The 20,870-nt window shown below is 32.5% G+C and overlaps 2 protein-coding genes across 2 annotated transcripts; both read left to right on the forward strand.

The window, feature by feature from the left end:
* Positions 1–1,827: 1,827 nt before the first annotated feature.
* LOC107410714 (rho GTPase-activating protein 7) lies at positions 1,828–15,499 on the forward strand. Its single transcript, XM_016018182.4, has 23 exons — positions 1,828–2,077; positions 2,219–2,497; positions 3,523–3,559; positions 5,032–5,108; positions 5,495–5,565; positions 5,643–5,721; positions 5,843–5,987; positions 6,079–6,198; positions 7,006–7,083; positions 7,282–7,337; positions 7,434–7,503; positions 7,845–7,932; positions 8,886–9,129; positions 9,780–10,001; positions 10,469–10,819; positions 10,899–10,948; positions 11,315–11,375; positions 11,459–11,542; positions 11,943–12,056; positions 12,165–12,334; positions 12,807–12,876; positions 14,219–14,425; positions 14,806–15,499. Exons 2-23 carry the CDS (start codon positions 2,444–2,446, stop codon positions 14,989–14,991), a joined length of 2,634 nt encoding a protein of 877 aa, XP_015873668.3. The 5' UTR covers positions 1,828–2,077; positions 2,219–2,443; the 3' UTR covers positions 14,992–15,499.
* Positions 15,500–17,058: 1,559 nt separating this feature from the next.
* On the forward strand, positions 17,059–19,102 carry LOC107410706 (uncharacterized). The gene is made up of 3 exons (XM_016018172.4): positions 17,059–17,243; positions 17,816–18,475; positions 18,649–19,102. The coding sequence occupies exons 2-3, from the start codon at positions 17,884–17,886 to the stop codon at positions 18,771–18,773; spliced, it is 717 nt and encodes a 238-aa protein (XP_015873658.3). The 5' UTR covers positions 17,059–17,243; positions 17,816–17,883; the 3' UTR covers positions 18,774–19,102.
* The last annotated feature ends 1,768 nt before the right edge of the window (positions 19,103–20,870 follow it).

The raw sequence follows: 20,870 nt of genomic DNA on the forward strand, positions 1-20,870 counted from the left end.
TGTCCCAATATCTTAAAGTTTGTATTAATTAATTAAAAAATTATCGTTTAATTACAATTTTACAAAAGGAAAAACGGTTTGCAGATGGTTTGAGCAACAGATTAATTGCCCACCGCTAGTTCACATGTGTTATTGGCCACGATAAATTTAAATTTTAAGTGTTCAAATTTTTTTATTAAAATTTTAATATTCATAAGATAATATAATTTAATATTATTAAAAAATTAACACATAATTAATTATCAAAAATTTAATGGAAAATTTTGGTATGTATAACATTGTTCTACCGGTAATGACCCCGAAAGACAAATCATCAACCATTTAACTTTAATTCGTGTTGCAACCGAAATGGACAAAATTCCAGAACACCATGCCACAGGTTACCGTTTAGCCCGGTAAAAATTTACATCCACGACTGCTTTCTATCCCACGTGCAACCACGCTCTCAAATCTTAGACGAACTTGAACCGCCCACCAAGCCAAAATAGTTAAGCAACGTGTAATGTACGTGCGAAATCGCGCGTGGCCATAGAATTCACCAGAAGTAAAAAAAATTTGGATTATCCTTGTCGTTTGGGGGTTTTCAAGAGAAAGTGAAAACTGGAACGGTGGTCACCTCTGTACTCCTTCGACTTCCGGTTTTGCTTGTTTACTGTGCCATCTATTCAATGTTTTGTCCATGGACCAGTAAGATACTGCCACGTTTTCTCTTATTGGTTATCACCAGCCTTGTGTTATAAGCTTCATTATTTATTGCCCACATTAAAAAATGTTTTTATTTTTTTTCCTTTGAAATTGTCACCGATTCCTATGTCTATTCAATGTGTTAGGTTTTACAATAGATTGATTATGAGTTATTGGTCCAAATTTATCAAAAACATTAAAAAATTTCAACTAATGTCAGTGTAATTGGGTCCCTATTTTAATGATTATCATTTTGGAAATTGATTGTGGATTTTATTTGCATATGAATTTTTACGTACATTTTTACATTTTTTTTTATATGACAAGATATCTTTTACCTCTTCAAAGCTTTTAACTATATAAGGAAAATTCTATGACAGATTCACTGTTTTAATTTATATTTGTCACTCCAAAATATATACATAACAATGAAGACAATTTCCAAGCCAAAAAAAAAAAAAAAAAAAAGAGAGAAGAGACTTTGAATCTTTCTACATGAGAAATAAATTAAAAAAAAATCAAACTAAAAATTATAGATGTGATGTGGTAGTCTGATTGGGTTTTAATTATTTTATTCAGTACATTTTATTTTTTTATTTCAAATGTTTATTGGTATTAATTAATTTATTAGAAATCTTAAATAATTATAAATTTGAATATAAAAATACAAAAATGATAGCTAACACAATTGACATTGTAATCAATTTGATATTTATGTTTTTGTTATCTATTATTATTTTTTTTTGTCAACTCAACTTCCTTAATTTTTAATTGAAATATCCAATTAGCACTGATTAAAGCTAATAACTATTTGAGATAAACAAATTAAACATGATTAGATAAAAAAATAAAAATATCAAAGACTAAATACCAACTATACTACCAAACTGTTTGAAATAAATGTAGATTTTTGTTTTTTTAAAACCTTTATTTATTTATTTTTTTAATGATAAAACAATATACAGACACAGCGCGCTTAAGATTTTCCGTTGTAGACGCGGCGCTATCTAATTGGGTATATACCAGATTTGACAAAATCTTGACTTCATACAATCAGACCTCCTTCTTCTTCTCCAAGTAGGTGAAAAACAAAGACCCTCTCTTTCTAATGTCCAAAAAAAATTAAAAATAAAAAATAAAAAAAAGAACTTTTAATTTTTTTAAAATTTTTTTCTCTTTTCTCTCTCTCACACGCCCACATTACCATATTACTACGACAACCACTATTGCTTTCTACCTAATCCAAACAAGAGAAAATTAGAGAGAAAGTGAAGGAAAATTTATTAATGGCAACGAATTTTGAGCTAACCTTTTTACTCTCTTCTTCTTCTTCTTAATCACAAAAAGGAAAAAAAAGAAAAAGAAAAAAGAAAAATCAGTGGGAGGCAAAGTGGTACTGTGGTAGTTTTGGTTGTTATTTGTTTATTTAATTGGCACTATCTATCTGTCCTATCAAAACCTCTAGCTTTTTTTTTTTTTCTTAGGGTTTTATTGAATCTCTGTCACGGACTTTTTTTTTGTAATACTTTTTCAGATCCCAGCGATTTTTTGTTGCTTCGGCTGCGGATCTATTTGGTATATTAGTGGTTTTGTTCAATGTGAAGCTTGTTTCGGTCTGGACTGGTTTGACTCCATGGGGACTTGGGATGTTTCGTTTTCGGTGAAGTTGCGGAATGTCTCTCGTTTGTTCTCGGTGACCGTAGTTTGTTTTTTTTCTTTTTTTCTGGGTTTGTGTGCTCTTCAATGGTAATCGGCGAAAATGTCGGCTACTTTAGCGGCTTTCGAACGTCCGCGGCCTGGTGGTCCGAATACGGTACCTTTTTTTTTTGGGGTTCTGTTTGGTTAGTGGGAAAAAATGAATGAATTTGAAAGAAAGCTTGGATCTTATGGTCTTTAGTTACTGTTTGGTATTGTTTTCTGGAAAGTTGATAGAAGTAAGGGGAATGTGAGCTTTTTTTTAAAAAAAATTTTATTTTCTAAATCACAGATGGTGAGAATTGTTATTATTATTATTTTTCCAAAAAATTGATTGTTTTTATCAATTGCATCCTATTCCTATGTTACGTAAATTTGTGTTTAATTGCCGAGAAAATGTGAATGAGGGAAAGTAGTAGTGAAAGAAGGTAATTTTTTTTTTTTTTTTGAATTGTTGATTTTGGTTTCTATAATTTAAGTTACATGGAGACCAAGGGTGAAGAATTTGAAAAAAATTCAAAAATTTTTGGTAGTACTATTTTACCTTGTTTTGAAAAAAAAAAAAAAAAAAAAAAGGGAGGATTAACCCTCATACGAGATTGAAATTTTTTGGAATTTGTTTGTAGCTTTATTTTTCTTATTAAATTAATCTTAAATTTAAAATTCAGACGCCAACTATTGTGGCCTATTGTAGTTTCTTTTGGTAAATTGGCCTAGTGTAGTTTGTTAGGAACAAATGTGGTAGAAGAACTAAATGGAAGGAAACAAAGCGCATTAGTTGGAATGGAAAAAAAAAAAAAAACTGCAAAGTACGTTGGTGTGGTAGTAGTACTCTTGTGATGGCCGAAATCAAGTTTAACTTTGCTGTATCAGAATGAGTTTCCATTTGCAAGTCGTTTACATATGTTATAACTTATATCTTGTTATTATTATTTATTTTGCTTTGATAATAACTTATATCTTGTTATTATTATTATTTATTTTGCTTTGATAATATTAGTAGTTTGAAGTTTGTTGTCAATTTTTCACAATGAAGATTTGCATTTTCATATCGATGATTACACATTCCTTCCACCTCTTGGTGCTTAATAGCATAGTAGTCCAATTTGGCCGTGGGTACTAACATATCTGATGATTTAGCAGGTTTTCAAGAGCGGCCCACTTTTCATATCTTCAAAAGGTCAGTCCTTCATTTCCTTTTTTCTATTATGACATGGTTTACAAAGTTATCAGTTTTCAATGCATGAAGCATATTGTTCTTTTATGATCTCTTAGTTTGTAAGAATAAACCGGTCAATCTGCATTTTGGGAATTTGATTCAGAATGTTGTTATTATCACACAAATTTTTATGTTGTAGATTTATGATGCGCTTTTAAGATTTGCATACCAAGGTTTTATTCATTAGCTGTTGTAAAGTTTTAGTTTTTTAAGACAATGTCACTAGATTCTCAAAACAAGTTTGGTTTAATCTCCTTAACTAGCCAATTGATGCTTTTAGTTTTATGAGTAAATACTGCTAAGTGAACAATGTATGAATCTTTAAAATTTTTGAGTAAACAATGCTAAGTGAACAGTGCTTGAATCTTTAAAATTTATGTACCTTTACTGCCATGGACGTTTCATAGAATTCATCTGTTATAGTTATGAAAATTATTTGACAAAATGTTACATGGAAAACTATGAGGAATGCCTCAAAATAATGACAAGTAAAGATATTTAGTTCTTAAAGACACGCTTTCACCCTTTTTTTTGGACGTCTTGTACTTTCTTCCCATTGAGTTTTACCTTTTCAAGAATCAGTGTATAACTAAAGTTGTATTTGGTCATCCATAGGTGGTATCTATAAACATGCTTCATCTAGCCATCATTTGTTGATCTGAATCACTGCATTTTAGAAAAGGGAAAAAAAATTCTGAGAAATGGTAGAATTGCATTTAGACTGCCAGGGGTTCATGCCCACTCAAGAATTCGGAAAGTTCCTTTTGAATGTCTTGAATGTCATGTATATTTTTGCTTGTTGTTCCTACAGAAGATTGATCTTGTGCCTAAATTGTTATTGGCTGCACTTAAAATGTTGTTTAATAATAAATATTTTGCTAAATGTATGATGCTTTAATATGAGAAAGAGGGGAAAGTAGAGAGATGATTCAATATGATTTAATCTAAGACTTGTAAATTTTAATATTCAAAATGAAAATTATTTTAAACACTACTTTTTAAAATCACATTAACCAATTTATGGTGTGATTCGATATGTATACAAAAAAATAATTATTGAAGATGATCCAGGGAAAAATAAAATAATAAATCTCTATTGGTTCTACTTCTACCTCTTATTTTCTGGGAAGACCGAAACATAGAATTCCAGATTCTATCAGACAGGAAGTCACTAACAAGTAAAGCACATGGGAAAGTATTCATGATCTGTAAAACTAGTCGAACATTCATTCCAAAACATTGTCGAGTTTCTTTAAAAGGCATTGTATAATATGTTCAAAATGTCATTTGTTCAGGGTTTAGCAAATTATGTGTTAAGGTAGTCTTTTTGTGTAGTGTGTTTAGATTTTTTTTTTTTTTTTGGTTGCTTATGTGACATCATATTTAGCATTCTTTTCCAATGTGGCTTAAGTGATACTCTGTTCAAACTGCAGGAATAGGTTGGAAGTCTTGGAAGAAGAGATGGTTTATCCTTACACGCACTTCTTTGGTTTTCTTTAAGAACGATCCTGTGAGTATCAATTATTTCTTTTGTTAAATTCGAATCATGCCAATAGGGTTCAATTTTTTTTCCTCACCTTCAGTTGTTTACAAATCCAATGAAATTCTGCTGGCAGCAATTTGCTGCAAAATTTTATGTTAATCATAGACAATTTAGATAAAACTTTTCTCTATTTTTGAGTAAATTCTTTGCTTTATTTATCAAAAAACCTGCAAAATTCTGAAAAGATCCACAATCAACAAAAAGAAAAGTAAATGTTTCTTCCGTTATATTATGGTGTTAACTGGGATTCTTGTCTTTGAAATAATGTTACAACTATTTTATGTGCATGCACTATATCACGTGGTATCATAAATTTCACTGAAACAAATTATGTTTTATTGGTCGCTGTATAGAGTGCACTTCCACAAAAAGGTGGTGAAGTAAATTTAACTTTGGGCGGCATTGATTTGAACAACTCTGGGAGGTATGCATGGTTGTTCTTGATTATTTCTTGTAGTATTGTCAGCATTATTCTTCATGGATGCAACTGTTTTCTTGTAGCGTTGTTGTTAGAGAAGACAAAAAGCTCCTGACTGTATTGTTTCCTGATGGACGTGATGGGCGTGCTTTCACCCTTAAGGTTATAAATTTAATATCAGATTTTTGTTTTATATTCATTTTCCTAGTAAAGAGGCTAAGTTGCATAATTACTGCTTTTAGTTTTACTGACAATATGTTTTCTTGAGTGTCCCAAACTTCAGGCTGAGACATCTGAAGATTTATATGAATGGAAGACAGCCCTTGAACATGCCCTTGCACAAGCACCAAGTGCTGCCCTTGTTATGGGACACAATGGGATTTTCCGGACCGACACAAATGATACAATTGAAGGGTCTTTCCATCAATGTTTGTACTTATACACTGTCAACTTTTTATGCCTCACCTAGTGGTCATATCTATTGAGTGATCTACTTATTCATAGTTTTGTGCTTACCAGGGAGGGAGAAACGGCCTGTTAAGTCATTGGTTGTAGGAAGACCAATTTTGCTTGCACTAGAAGATATTGATGGAGGTCCATCCTTCCTTGAGAAAGCTCTGCGGTTTCTTGAAAATTTTGGTAAGTTAATGACATTGATGAAACTTCTACTAAGAGAAATAGGAAGAAAAATTCTCTTTGCTTTCAAGCTTTGTTTTCTTTTCTTAATTATAAAAACCAATTTCTCTTTCGTAAATTCTGTTGTGGTTTCAATTCAATAAAAGATGGAGAGTAGGAATAGAGGAGAGATTGATAGACATGCAGGCTGATGAAATTAGAGAGAACTTATAACCAGAGTAACCAAATGATAAGTTTTTTTCTGGAAAATTCATTATAGACAATAAAGAAGTATATCCTCATGCTTTCAAAGAAACATAAAGTGAACCCATTTTAAACAAAATAGTTCTCATGACCCAAAAGAAGAGGGAAGTTAGAATCTGATTTTTCAAGTCTGAAAAGACTTTTTTACACTATCAAAAGTACCTTTATTTCTTCCCCTCCAAAGTCCCCAAAAGATGCATGGTAGAATGGCCCTCCAATAATCATGCATCTGCCCAGAGATCTGAAGCATCTCTAAAAGCAAACTATAACTTTATAACCCTAATAAAAGTGAAGGTACAACAAATGGCCTTTAACAAAATCCTTGTTCACCCTGTTCCTTGTGAAGCTGATGGGTGGTTATTCATGTCCTTGTGCGATTTCACTAATTTGGTATTATTAATTCATAAAAGTTGTGCGTGGTTACTTGTCAGGGTTCACTTTTGAAAATTGTATTGCCTATGAAACTATTTCTGAGAGCAAGTTGGAAAATTTTATGAGATACAATGTAAAAATGAAAGAGGAACATGCACGTTGTATATTTGATAAGTCAATTTCTTTTTCTAATAGGTACTAAAGTTGAAGGAATTTTACGACAGTCTGCAGATGTTGAGGAGGTGGAGCGTAGAGTTCAAGAATATGAACAAGGTACTGCCTCTAATTGAGTTTCAAACTTTCTGATGCCCAAAAGAAAAAGAAAATAAAAAAACTAGTTCCTAAATTTCTGGGACTGTGAGACCACTGAAAGCATCATTTTGTGACTTTCATTGAATGTTCTGTGACCCTTGGTAAATGTGCATTAAAAAATTTCAAAGGATTACTCAATCCTGTTTTTCTTTTTTGTAGGCAAGACTGAATTTGGTTCTGATGAGGATGCTCATGTTGTTGGTGATTGTGTTAAGGTACATTTTTGCCTCGGTTGATGTCATTATTTATGACTATTATAATCTATGATTAATGGCTTGAGCTCAATAATTACCAAGTTTTTTCATTGTCAGCATGTTTTGCGCGAGCTACCCTCTTCTCCTGTACCTGCATCCTGCTGTACAGCATTGCTAGAGGCTTATAGTAAGTTTTGCTCTATTGTTCTTAAATTCCCTTTTCATGTATATTTACCATAGATAACTATAGTTTGACTTTCTTATACCTTTTTATGCAGATTTTCTCATGAAATTCTTTATAGCATTTTTCTAAGAACTGATTCTGATGGAAACATTGTAACACATAGAATTCTGATGGAAACATCGAATTAAGCAATCTCTTAAAAGTATATTACACTAGAGATGCAACTTAACCAAAATTTGAACTACTTATTTTTGCTCATAGTCAATGTTTTATGGTCTGCTACTGCTTTTCATGTTAATTGATGAAAGTGTCTTATGGTTTTGCTTTGCTGTCTATCTGGTTAGAAATTGATCGAAAGGAAGCTCGTATGAATGCAATGCGCTCTGCAATATTGGAAACATTTCCTGAACCTAATCGCCGATTATTACAGAGGTAATCAACTTATCTGACATGATATTTCACCTTCTTTCTGTCTTTTGTTTGTGAATGCTTAGGTCCTAGTCACCAGGCTCACTACATTTTGGGACATGTTACTTTTTTTTGTGACATGCATGTCATCCTTATAAGTTAATTTTTTTCATGATGTTTTAGTTTCATTGAAACTAATACTTTGTCTGCTAATGGTAATTTGGAATATGGGATAATTGAAAGGTGATATTTGTAAAAAAAAAAAAAAAAATTACAAGAAACAAAGGAGAAAAACCTTACATAGATTAATAGTTGTCCAACTAAACAAACCAAACACATAAATAGCAACAAAATGCATTCTTTATAAAATAAACCTAGAGAACCTTAGACACATTTGTTTTCCTCCAAAGAATTTAGTGGAAGTTGAAGCTTGATGTTAGCATGGTGGGAATGGGATGATGAGTTAATTGATCTTTTCCATGGCATTGTAGAACTAAACAAAAATCATTACATTATATAAATGAGCTTGATGATACAACAAAGGTTCTTCTTATCTTATTTGAAGCAAAAGGGGCATTTTGACTATTTTCTGCAATATCTAGTACAAACACATTTGAGCACAAGGCTTTCTGTTTTTATTTTTCAGAAGTTTGATAGAATGTACTTTCCACTTGTGACCTACTCTACCGTCTAATTTTCTTTCCACCAATGAGTGTCTGCACTTTCTTTCTATTATGATAAGCATATAATCCCAAGAAAAAATGCCATGTTGTATGAGTCTACCTTATTTTATAAAAATTTAAGGGCTTTGGGCATGTGATTTTTTACATTTCATGCAGTTATTCTTAAAGAACTTTTTTGTCAGTGCTGTAACCTATGCTAACTTCATTATGCATTTTTATGTTTAAGGAGGCTTAGAAGAATTTGCATCTTAATTATACGTAAATGTAGCAATTACCTTGTTGCTGGTTTTGCAGAATTCTGAAGATGATGCATACAATATCCTCTCACTCTCATGAGAATCGGATGACTCCATCTGCAGTTGCTGCATGCATGGCACCCTTGCTTTTACGCCCTTTATTAGCTGGTGAATGTGAACTGGATGATGATTTTGATAGCAATGGTGATAATTCTGCACAGCTTCTTGCTGCAGCAAATGCTGCTAATAATGCTCAGGCAATCATTACAGCACTCTTGGAGGAGTATGAGAGCATCTTTGATGTAAGATACTTGGTCTCCATAGAAATTTTTTTTTTTTTTTCTCCTTCTTTTTTGGAGCTACCCTCATAATAAGGTAGTGTCTCTTTGATTAGGGAATTGGGTTGTTTGGGTTACTTTTATTTCTTGCAACATCTTTTGTAGGTGAACAGTATACAATTGTTTTTAAACTGGGCAAACAGGTACTTGGATGATTTGATGAAGCTACGCATATTAAATCATCACACACGTTAGAGAGCCCTCCTTCACTGTCCTTGACAGTTTTGTGATCCTATCTGAAATTTAAGAGCATACATCTTACCAACATTGATAATACATGCCTAGCTGTCTAGTCTAATTCTTCTTCTTCTTCTTTTTTTTTTTTTTTTTTTTTTTTTTTTTTTTTTCCATGCTAAAATCTTACTGGATACAAGTCCTATAAAAAATATAGTTACTGGAGACCATTATCAATTAAAGGTCATCTGACAAAGAAATAATTGGTTGTATATATATATATATATACACTTGAATACGATGAGCACTACGCTCGTTAAGGAAAAGTTTGGTGTTACTATGCTTATGCATTACATGACGTGGATAAAGGGCTGTGAAATCCAAGCAGTTTCCTGATCATACCATAATTTCATGTGTAACTTACCTATTCTCCTTTTCAGGATGAAAATCTACAACGATGCTCTATTTCAGCTGATTCTCGGATTGAAAACAGTGGGAGTGAAGATTCAACTGACGATGAGAATATTGATCTGAAACACAATGGCTACCATGATGCAGAAAATGAAGTTGATCCAGAAACAGATGATGAACCCGAACGTATAAATAGTGGTAAATTGAGTGAAAGCAGTGGTTATGCTGGCAGTGACCTCTATGACTATAAGGTGATCTTTCTGTCTCTCTATGCATGTGCATTTGTATTGTACATGTATGCATAAATTTTAAAATATCTTATGGATTAAGTGTGTGATTGAACTCATGATTTGTCCACCTTTAGCCTTTTTTACCTACACGGGCAACACATAATGAGGGTTAGCAGGATTTGAAGAGAAGAATTATAAACAATGAGGCTGTTGCATCAGATATCATGTTAAAGTTAGTATAATTCCCTAAGGCTAAAAGTAACTTGGGCTCCACTTTGTATATCATGCTAACACGATATACAGTCAACAAATGCATTTATGTCATATATGGACTAGACTAGATTTTCCTAATAGAAATAGGAATAGTCTTTAGTATAGGATTTAAGATCTCCAATTGCATAGTTACCAAATAAACAAAAGATGAACAATACTCAAGTCAACCCTTTGACTCAGTCAAATTAACACAGTTTCATTTTTCCCACATACAGGCATTTGGAGGTGACGATTCAGATGTTGGATCGCCAAAAGAAAATCATGCCTCAGCTGAGAGTTCAAATTTATATATTGATCCTCAACAGGTCAGGGAAGCAAATGTTCAGCTGATGGAAGAACATGGCAATCCGAAGAAGGGTAATGATAGCTCAATCAATGAGATGGACCCGGCGAGTGTATCACCAGCTGGAGATTCTCACCGTTCAATGGGTGATATTTTGTCATCAATGGATCCAGGGCATCCTTTAGCTGTATCTGGACTTGAACCAGGTCCTGGAAAAGCAACGAGTAAAGTTACAGGCTTAAATCCTATTACAAAACGATCAACATTCTGGGGAAGAAGCAATGTGAGTTGCTGTCAGTTGCTTTTTATAGAATTATACCTCAAATGCAATGATATCTAATACACTGTTGATTTTCATGCAGGCTAGAAAGACACCATCGGTGGAATCAGTTGACTCTTCTGGAGACGAAGAGTAAGAATGCTCATAATTTGTTTGTCTGTGGTCACTTCAACAACTTTAGTATAACTAACTGACTTGGAAAAACGGAATCAGGGCCTATAATTTTTCATGCTCAAATATCTATATAATAAGTGTGTGGATAGGTTCTTGGTACACACTATCAAGCTGCAAAAATGGATACTTAATACCAAGAATGTGTCAGCATCATCTGCAATTTGAACACAAGAGCATCTTACAATATAATTTTTAGCCAGTATCTAAACGAGAAAAGACAATTTCATAGGGCTTTTGAAACTGTCTATAAGCAGTTATTTGTCATCTGTCTTTGCTGTTAATCTTTTGCATTTAAAGAGTTTAACATTTTATCATTTTTTGTAGGCTTGCTATTCAGAGGCTTGAAATTGCCAAAAGTGAATTGCAACACAGGATTGCAAAGGAGGTATTATTCTCATTTATTAAACTAAACAATGGTGGATCAAAATTGCTGCTATTGTTAATGGAATTGGTTGTCTTCTGTTGTAGGCTAGAGGAAATGCAATTCTACAAGCTAGCTTGGAGAGAAGGAAGCAAGCTTTGCATGAGAGGCGATTAGCTCTTGAACAAGATGTATGTGACTAAGTTTATACTTATGCTCTAATGCCAAAACCATATAACTTTTTTTTCTTTTTCTTTTTTTTGTTTGGAGAGAGAGAGAGGGGGGGGGGGGGGTGTGGGGAAGAAAGTGGCTGAGGGAAAAGGGATATGCATGTTTTGGCTTAGTGGAAAGATGAAAGAATGGAAGAGGAGGGATTACCATCCTCCCTATGGGTCCGGAGTGTTGTATCTTCTTCTCTTTTAATTTTCCTAATAGGTTCTATTGGAAGAAATGCAAACATTTCGTTCCTGCACCAGTCTTTCCCATATCCCTCCTTCCCTCTCCGACCAAATGGATGTAATAATCATGCTTGTGATGCTATTTGCTATGCCTTTTGGTATGCTGTGGTCTAACTTGTAAATGATTGTATAGGTGTCAAGATTGCAAGAGCAACTGCAAGCTGAAAGAGATCTTAGAGCTGCACTGGAAGTTGGCCTGAGCATGTCTAATGGACAATTTTCCAGTTCACGTGGCATGGATTCTAAGGTTTGTGTAGACTGTACAGGATTTTCTTTTCCTTTTATTATTTTTATTTTTTGTTTAGTTAAATTGCTGGTTTAATCCAAATTCTTACGACTTAAAACCAATGTGAAGACAAGGGCTGAGCTTGAGGAGATCGCTCTTGCAGAAGCTGATGTGGCCAGGTTGAAGCAGAAAGTTGCAGAACTCCACCATCAACTTAATCAGCAGCGGCAGAATCACTATGGTTCACTCTCTGATGCTTGTGATCGTTATCAGCATGTCCAGAGTCATAATTCTCAACAGTGAGTGTGCTAAATTTCACTATTCCATCACACACACACATAGAGATATATAGTATGATTGTAATTTTCTTGAGGATGAAGGGACCGAGATCAAGTGCACCAATTTAAATCTGTCATTTTTAAGTCTCTAATTTAATACCTTGATATCTTCATGGTTAATATTTAGTTTTTTCGAGTTGCCGCACTCATCATGTGAGAGCTTTGTCCACAATGAAAATGATTGCTTCTGGTTCATTCTATTTGTCCACTGCTGTATCCAGGACCTAAAATTCCAGACTTGCTAGTATGGCATATGAATGGTGTGCATCTTGTATGGCCACCATCTATATGATATAAAGAATTTTAGACCAAGGAACGCCTAGCGAATTAAATTTACATGTTGGAACATGGAATTCAAGTGGTCGCACTGATGTGTTTTAAAATTTGGTAACTTTATAATCTTTTAATGTATGAATTTGTTTGACTTCTGCAGGAGATTTCTTCAGCAAGATTTCGACACAACTCTTGCCTTTTGTAATCATGAAAGAAAACAAAGGACAGAGGTATGCTTTAGGAAGTTTGAATCATATTTGACATTTTAGTTTATTGTTCCAACTTAATTTCTTCATCATCTTGTTCTTTTATTTCTATGATCTGCTCCTCTATTTATATTTCTCCTTTCCTTTTATCTTTCTTCTTTTATTGTATCTACCTCTTTTCCTCTCTTTTATTTTTGGTGGAAAGATTGTCTGAGCCGGCAACATAAAAATTCATGATGGACTCCAACTGCACAATCTGGAATGGAAAGAAGCTAATAAATCAAGGGGGGGAAGGGAAATGTATTATCATTGTAATAAAAATTGCATGCTCAGTGTACTTTCTTCCTGTCTGCCCTTGTTTTCTAATACCTCACAAGGAATTACATTGTTTAAAATTGATATAACCTGAAACCAAGAAGGGATGACTCTGCTAGGCTTCTATTGCTAGCTTTCAGATATTGTGTTCAGGAATACAACATAGTTCAGCAATTTTACTTCATGTAATATCTAAAATAGTAAAATAGCAAGCTGCACCTTGATCTTTATTATTAGAAATAGTAGAGTTTTTAATATAATTGAGATAAAAATCATTATTTAACTGGTATTTATTTCATAACCATGCCATCTGTGGCTTGTTAATATTATCGAGGACTAAATATATATTACTGGAGTGGCATCTCAAATTCTTAATCTGAGTAGTTTAAGTGTACTTGGCTGAAAAGGAAGCCTATATCCTTGTTTCTGTGTTTTTTTAGCCAAGAGTCTCCTTGAACCATATGGTATTCATTTAATTCCATATATATATATATATATGTGTGTGTGTGTGTGTATATATACTAGTTAACATTTTGCATTACAAGAGAGAAATTCTGTAAGGTTTCCTTTGTGATAGATATATAAGGTAGAGTCGTGGAAGGACCATGTAACAATACAGAGTAAGGAAACAAGATTTGACATGCAGTTTTGCCCCTTGATTATATGTGTGAGATTATGAATGTTCTGATTCTGATCTGTTGATGTGGGCGAGGTTGGTCAAATCACATTAAAATTTTCTGTTGGATAGTGTGATTTATCAAATACTAGTATGCAACTGCCACTCTGCTTCTGTTCTCAAAATTTGGTATGACCATTAGAGTTGTTTGATCTCTCTGGCCCTGCATGCTATGTATATATATATATATATATATGACTTCTTTTGCTAAAAGGTACCATATGATTTGTTGTTCGGTAATTCATTTTTCTTTGAACTTTCTTCAAGATCCTGGGTGCTCTTTGATTGTTTTGATTTCTTTATCATATTTTGTTCTATTATAAGGATTTTTGTCTTGAACTACTTGGATGATAATTCTTAATTGTTTTGCAACAGGAGAGTTTGTTGGGGACAGATTGGAGGAATATCAAAGGACAAGTATTAGTATCTGGCAGTGGGAGCAGGCAGCCAAACCGGAAGCCATTCATGGACTCTACTAGCTTAACTGATTCTAAAAGCACTGAGGCTTCGACTAGTATGTCTATGGACGAACTTTCTGCAGTTGATTCTGCCGCAGTGCCTTCCACTTCTAGAGCTGCAGAAGTAAGATCAATTCTTGCTAACTATCAATCTTACTTCTAGTTCTCAATTTATAGAACCTCGGTTGTATTTTCTTTATTCTTTCTTCATTTTTTGATGTTTCACTGTCTTTTAGTTCATTTAATTGAGGATTTGCTCCTGTATGTTAATTGTAATACTGCTGAAGTGTTGGTTTTCTTTTTCTGCATATACAAGTATTTAGTTATCTTAAATCTCGAAGTTGCGTTTTTCCTCCTGTAGTCTTGAATTATATGCCAATGATTACCAATGTCTTTTCTTCCCTGTTTTATTTTACAAAAATCATGACCCTTCTTGCATTTATCTCCCTACCTGATTCCTTAACGTCACTGTGTTCTTATTGAACTACGACTCTGGTTTTATAGGTAGTGGATTATCCAAGACACCCATCAGCAGCATCTTCTGCTTTGGTAGAATTGACGACGCGTCTCGATTTCTTCAAGGAAAGACGTTCACAGCTCATGGAACAGCTCCATAACCTTGACTTGAACTATGGCACAACATCTACCCAAGATTTTGTCTATAGACCATCGTCTCCTCCATGGAATTGATGACACCACAAACTCCACATAAAGATTTCTTTAGATCATTATCCCAGCTGTGGTGGAACTAATAACCAAAGGCGGAGCTCATCGAATGAAATCTGGGAAGATGTATGCCTGACACTTTGTACATCCTTTGATACCATTGCATATAGTTGTAGTCATGCGCTCTTTTAATTTCTTGTTTCATATTTAAAGTTTTTTTCTTTTTCTTCTTTCTTGGTGAAGATGTCATGTGATTGGATCTCTTATAAGGAAGTGTTTCTGTTCTTTTTTTTATTTATTTTTTTAACTTTTTCCTGGCGGACTTTTATAAACAAAGCAATCCTCTGTTGTGTCCATAGTAGTGGTGGGGGGTAACGTTATCGAGCGAAAATATTTATAGGAGAAGAAAAAACTTTTTGTATAATTTTTCTTTTGTTTGGTGTTTTTTCTTTGGTGGGAATGCTCTTGTACATTTGACTCGGTTGATTGTATCATGGATTATCTGGCAATGGCATTCTGGCTAATTCAGTTAGATGCTTTTCAGTCTAAAGGATGGAATCTAAAGTCACTAGTTTTTGTTTTTTTTTTTTTAATATATATTATTATTATTTCTTATGTAATCTCTTCCTTTTTTCTTTTTTCTTTTTTTAATTATATCACTTGGCATTTTTGTTTCTGTCATTAAGATGTGATGTAATTTATTTTTCCTTTTTTCCTCAATGAAAGTAAGAGGACAATATGTTAATGTGAGTGTTGAAATTGTCTCTGTTTCCTGTGGCAGTGATCCTGGATTTGGACCCTCACAATCCCAATTTTTCAATTTTTTTTTTTTTTTTTAAACGAAAGTATTGGTTTGGTTGAGAATTTGGAAAGCTAAGTGATGGTATCTTCCATGTTTTATCCAATCTGTTTTTGTGTTGAATATTGTCGTTTCATGAATCAGATCGTTCAATGTTATAACTAAATAGCCCCACTATGATGATGATGATTATTATTATTATTATTATTTTGGCATATATAGACTAATTTATTGCTTGCTTTCTTCCTTGCCATTGGATCTATTTTTATTAGGATCAAACTTGGAATGGCATTTATTATATTCAAATTAGAAACCATTAAATCGAAGTCCCAATTTTGATGTAGCTAATTACTCAAGGTGTTCCATATGCAGACGTAGACAATTAGTAATTAACTATATTTTAAAAAAATAATAAAAAAAAAATTGATATTTGCTCTCCTTAAAAAATTTCACTTTAAAAGATCACATTGATACTGCTACAGAAATTCAAGGATATATTTATGTTGAATTATATACCATTTGAAGCATATGTGGTTATTAAAATTACAAAATCGAGTATTTTTTTATTGGAAAGAATTGATTGCGTCAAAAAGATATTAAAAATATCATTAATATAATATTTCTAACAAAGAAGTACAAATTAGTCAATCAAGAGAATAAAAACACAATGGGGGAGCGTGTTAAAGTTTTAGATGCTAGGTATGCAAATATAGCCTCTTTCGATTTTATTCCAAATTACAAACCGATTGTTTTTGGAATTCCTTTTTAGATTAATTTCAAAATGTATCTCTATTTTATGAAGTCATAATATATCTCTATTTAAGATGCTGCATAAAAAATAAAAATAAAAAAAATCATATTTACAATCATATAAGAAAGAAAATTTTCATATTTACAATAAAAGTTTAGCATTATTATTATTATTATTGAAATTTCATTAAACCATTTATTATCTAGCTTCCACACGAGATTTCTTTTTTTTTTTTTTTTTTTCTATTCCACGCACAAAATATTGGAGTGTATTTCTTTTTATCTTCTTTTATATATATACATATATACATATATATATATATATATATATATATATACGTTTTACAATAAGAACCTCAAAAATAAGTGAATTTTTTTTAAAAATTAAAAATAATAAATAATAAAAAATATTACAACCTCATATTAATATATCTATTTATCAGACAGTGGGTCCAACACAGCCACACCCAGCACAGGTGTTTAAATGTGGTTGGAATAGATTTGTCTAATAGTAGGCTCGGAGTCAGCGCAATCTACCAAAGTCCAAATCAGATAACGCATAAAAAGTTAAAAACTCCCTAAATTTTCTAGAGAGAATTTTCTCGAGAAACTTCTCTCTCTAAAATCTCTCTCTCTATTTCTATATCGCTTGCTGCTGTTTTCTTTTGTTCATGGCCGTGAATTCAATGGTGTTAGTCTCTCTCTCAGCGTACTCGAAGTTTCAAAGGTCAGTTTCTTTTTTCCTTCAAAGACACTGATTTTATTTTGTTATTAATTCCAATATATATTATTATCATTATTATTATTATTTTGGGGTTCTGTTTGGCTGGGAAGAAATCGAAGAAACAATTTTGCAGTTTTGTGTTTCCGTTTTCTTTCTTCTTCACTGCTTATTTTAAGTAATGCTGTAAATGAATTGAAACGGTTTAATCTTTTATAATTTCTTGTTTCTTAATGTGTTCCATGTATTCAAAAAAGAAATTTCTTCAACTAAATGCAGCAGAGAGTAAAGTTTCTATTTCCTGGCAACCTGTTCTCGTTTCATTGTTTGTTTGGTAGAAAAAATAGATTATTGCTCGTATTATTATTGTTATTATTGGTAAGTTTCCCATTAACCATATTGATTTTTAGAATTGATATTCTAATGAAGTGATATTGTGAACTTATTAATGTCTTTGCTGTGAGAATTAACTAAAAAGATGTTTAGGTTTACTCTTATCAATTTTGAAACTTATCTTTTTGGTTTTTTTTTTTTTTTTTTTTTCCCCTCTTAATGTAACTTTGTAATTTCAATGGCAGAGCAAAGTGAATAAATGATGCTTTTGGTGGCTCAATTGTGTGAATTTGGGTGACGTATTGGTAACAAAATGAATTCTAGATTTTCTACTCAAATTCTTTGGTTTAGAACCCAAACAAATAATAATTTGGGATCAAACCTTGATTCCGCTAGTACCCTTATGGAACCACCCAAGCAAAAGGCTCGTTTCGATGTGAAACTGTGGGGATGGTCCCTCATTTCCATTTTTCCATGGATAGCTCTCAATGCTAAGAATAATATTAGAAAACCAACTACTATTAATAGACAGTTGAGAAAGCGAGCCCGGCAGTCTCAAGGAGTTGTTGAGAATCGTACCGTTGTGCGCTTTAGGCCTTATGTTTCCAAGGTTCCATGGCATACAGGTGTAAGAGCATTTCTTTCTCAGCTGTTCCCCCGATATGGGCATTATTGTGGACCCAACTGGTCCAGTGGGAAAGATGGTGGCTCTCCTATCTGGGATAAACGGCCTATTGATTGGTTGGATTTTTGTTGCTACTGCCATGATATTGGTTATGACTCTCATGATCAGGCCGATCTATTGAAGGCTGACTTAGCATTTCTTGAGTGCTTGGAGAGGCCAAATATGAGTGCGAAAGGAGACGCTAGAATTGCTCATGTTTATAAGACAATGTGCATCACAGGTATGCTTAGCATCAAAACATTGTTATAGCTTCTTGTTAATTTCTCATAATTATAAGAAGAAAAACTTGGTTATAGCATGGTGTAGATTCGAGAAGGTAGGTTATTTTTTTCTTGGTTTTGCGACATTTACTTTTGGCTATTTGTTCTAATCGATTTTTTGCATGAATATCAGGTCTCAAGAATTTACTAATACCTTATAGGACGCATCTTCTAAAGCTAAAATCAGGGACGCCTATAATCCAGTTCGGATGGCTAAGTAATGTGAGGTGGAGAAGTTGGAATATGCAAAAGACTTAAAAAAAAAAAAAAAAAAAAAAAGGATTAGGAGTTTTTGGAAGTGGTTAGCGGCAGTACCTTCACTTTTCACCCGTTGAAACAGATTGTCCCAAATCTTTCTTTTTTATATTCATAGTTGTTAGAGTGATCTAGCTTTTGAAATTGTAATTAATTTAGACGGCTTTTGTCAGTATCTTTTGGGGTTTATCAATATTAGGGTGATATTGTGGTAGTTTACATCATCCACTATACTATTTGGGTATTGGACAATGTAAATATATTCTTATATGTATCTAAATGTATGCACATATTTGCTTCTTTAGACTAATATAACAACAGGTTATAAGGAAGCTGTTAGTTCCATTTGTTTTGCTGGTTTGCTTGATAGACTAATGTTTTTCTTCTTTTCCTTCTGTTTAATCTTTTTTTTTTTTTTTTTTTCCCACTCATTTTACTGACGAAATAGCATAATATAGGGCCTTAAATTCCTTGCAAGTTCTAACATTGGGTTTCTCTTCATCAGCACCATATAGGCAAGTCTGTAATATTTTGCATTTTATGATTTAAGCATGTTAATAGCATCATATTGGCAAGTGTTGTACTACCATTTCGTTTGGTCTTCTCTTGCTGCTTTAGTTTTTGCAATTTTCTTCATCGATCTTTACGAGCTTATCAGCTTTACATGCTGTATATTTCACTTCTCAAGCTTAAATTGTTCCTTTTGTGTTGATCGATGAAGTTCATTTTTGAACTGAAGAGCCTAATATGAACTTCGTCTTAAGAAAGTTGTGTGTGTGTGTGTTATTTTTTTTTTTTGTTTCTTGGTTGTTTTTTGTGGTTAAGTCCATGAGGATTGATTGCTTTTAACTGTGAATAAACAAAATGTTGTTAGATTCCTAGTTGTATCTACCACTACCCTTTTAGTAATTTTAGCTAATCTTTGATTTAGAGGAGTAATTAAGGATTGATGGCGGTTGTAGGTATCCTATAAATCCTTGCTTAACCTAATTCCCCAACTTATTGTTTGGAGGCTTGGAAAAATTGGAGCTACACACCAATGAAAGAAAATTATAACAACTCATTATATTAGGAAATCGGGACGAAAACCATTCTACTTTCCATTACCTGATGTTTCATAGAAAATATATGTTTTTTACTTTTTTAACTAAATTGACTTCTAAAATGTCTATTTTATCCTTGTCTTTAGGAATAAATATTTAATTTTTTATCCTTTAAGTTTTATATAATAATATATATTAAAATGAATGTCTATTTGAAGCTAATGGTTTAAGCATTTTAATATATTCATTTTGACAGAGTCAAATAGACTTTAAAAAAAAAAAAAAAAAACACAATTATTTTCTTTTTAATGATTTCACAGGCACTAAAACTGGTTCTAAACTTTCTTTAATTTTTACTTTAATTTATTTTACCTCTTTTTCCCCTGCTAAATTCAATTAAACATTTAATTGACTAGAAATAAGACCTTCCCAATGATCAACGTCACATTAGATAACATTCTCTCACAATTCATGTTTGACATTATCACTACTATATTACAAAAAAAATAAAAAATAAAAAGGAAGAAAGAAATTATAACTACTGCTAAACCACATTATCACTACTACTAAACCTCTAGGATTGTCTTCCATTTCAGCATCACTTACCTAACAACCATAATTCATCATCAATGCCATCACTATTGTTTTTTTTCTCCATTAAAATTTTTTTTTTCCACTTCCAAATATTGTCATACTCTTATGTAACAAACATTTTAATTATATTATCCAAATATATTGCATTATTTTCCATAAGTTCAATGGAACTATATATCTCACCATTGCAATATTTTTGAGAGAAAAAAAATTAATAGTAAAATGCCAAAAAGGAAAAATGATATAACATGAAGTTTGCTTAAACTCTAAAAGTAATGTAGTGAAATTGGATTATATATGTTAATAAAAAATAAAAATTATAAGATATTTGTTTAGGTATTTATATATTATTTATTGTAGTAAGTCAACCGAAAAATAACAAAGGCGTGAAATGGACCGTTGATGTGCGACCCCAACCGAAAGACTATCAAAAATAGGCAATCTTGACCGTCACAATACAAAA

The sequence above is a fragment of the Ziziphus jujuba genome, chromosome 10 (assembly GCF_031755915.1).
Source record: "Ziziphus jujuba cultivar Dongzao chromosome 10, ASM3175591v1".
In the NCBI taxonomy this organism is placed as follows: Eukaryota; Viridiplantae; Streptophyta; class Magnoliopsida; order Rosales; family Rhamnaceae; genus Ziziphus; species Ziziphus jujuba.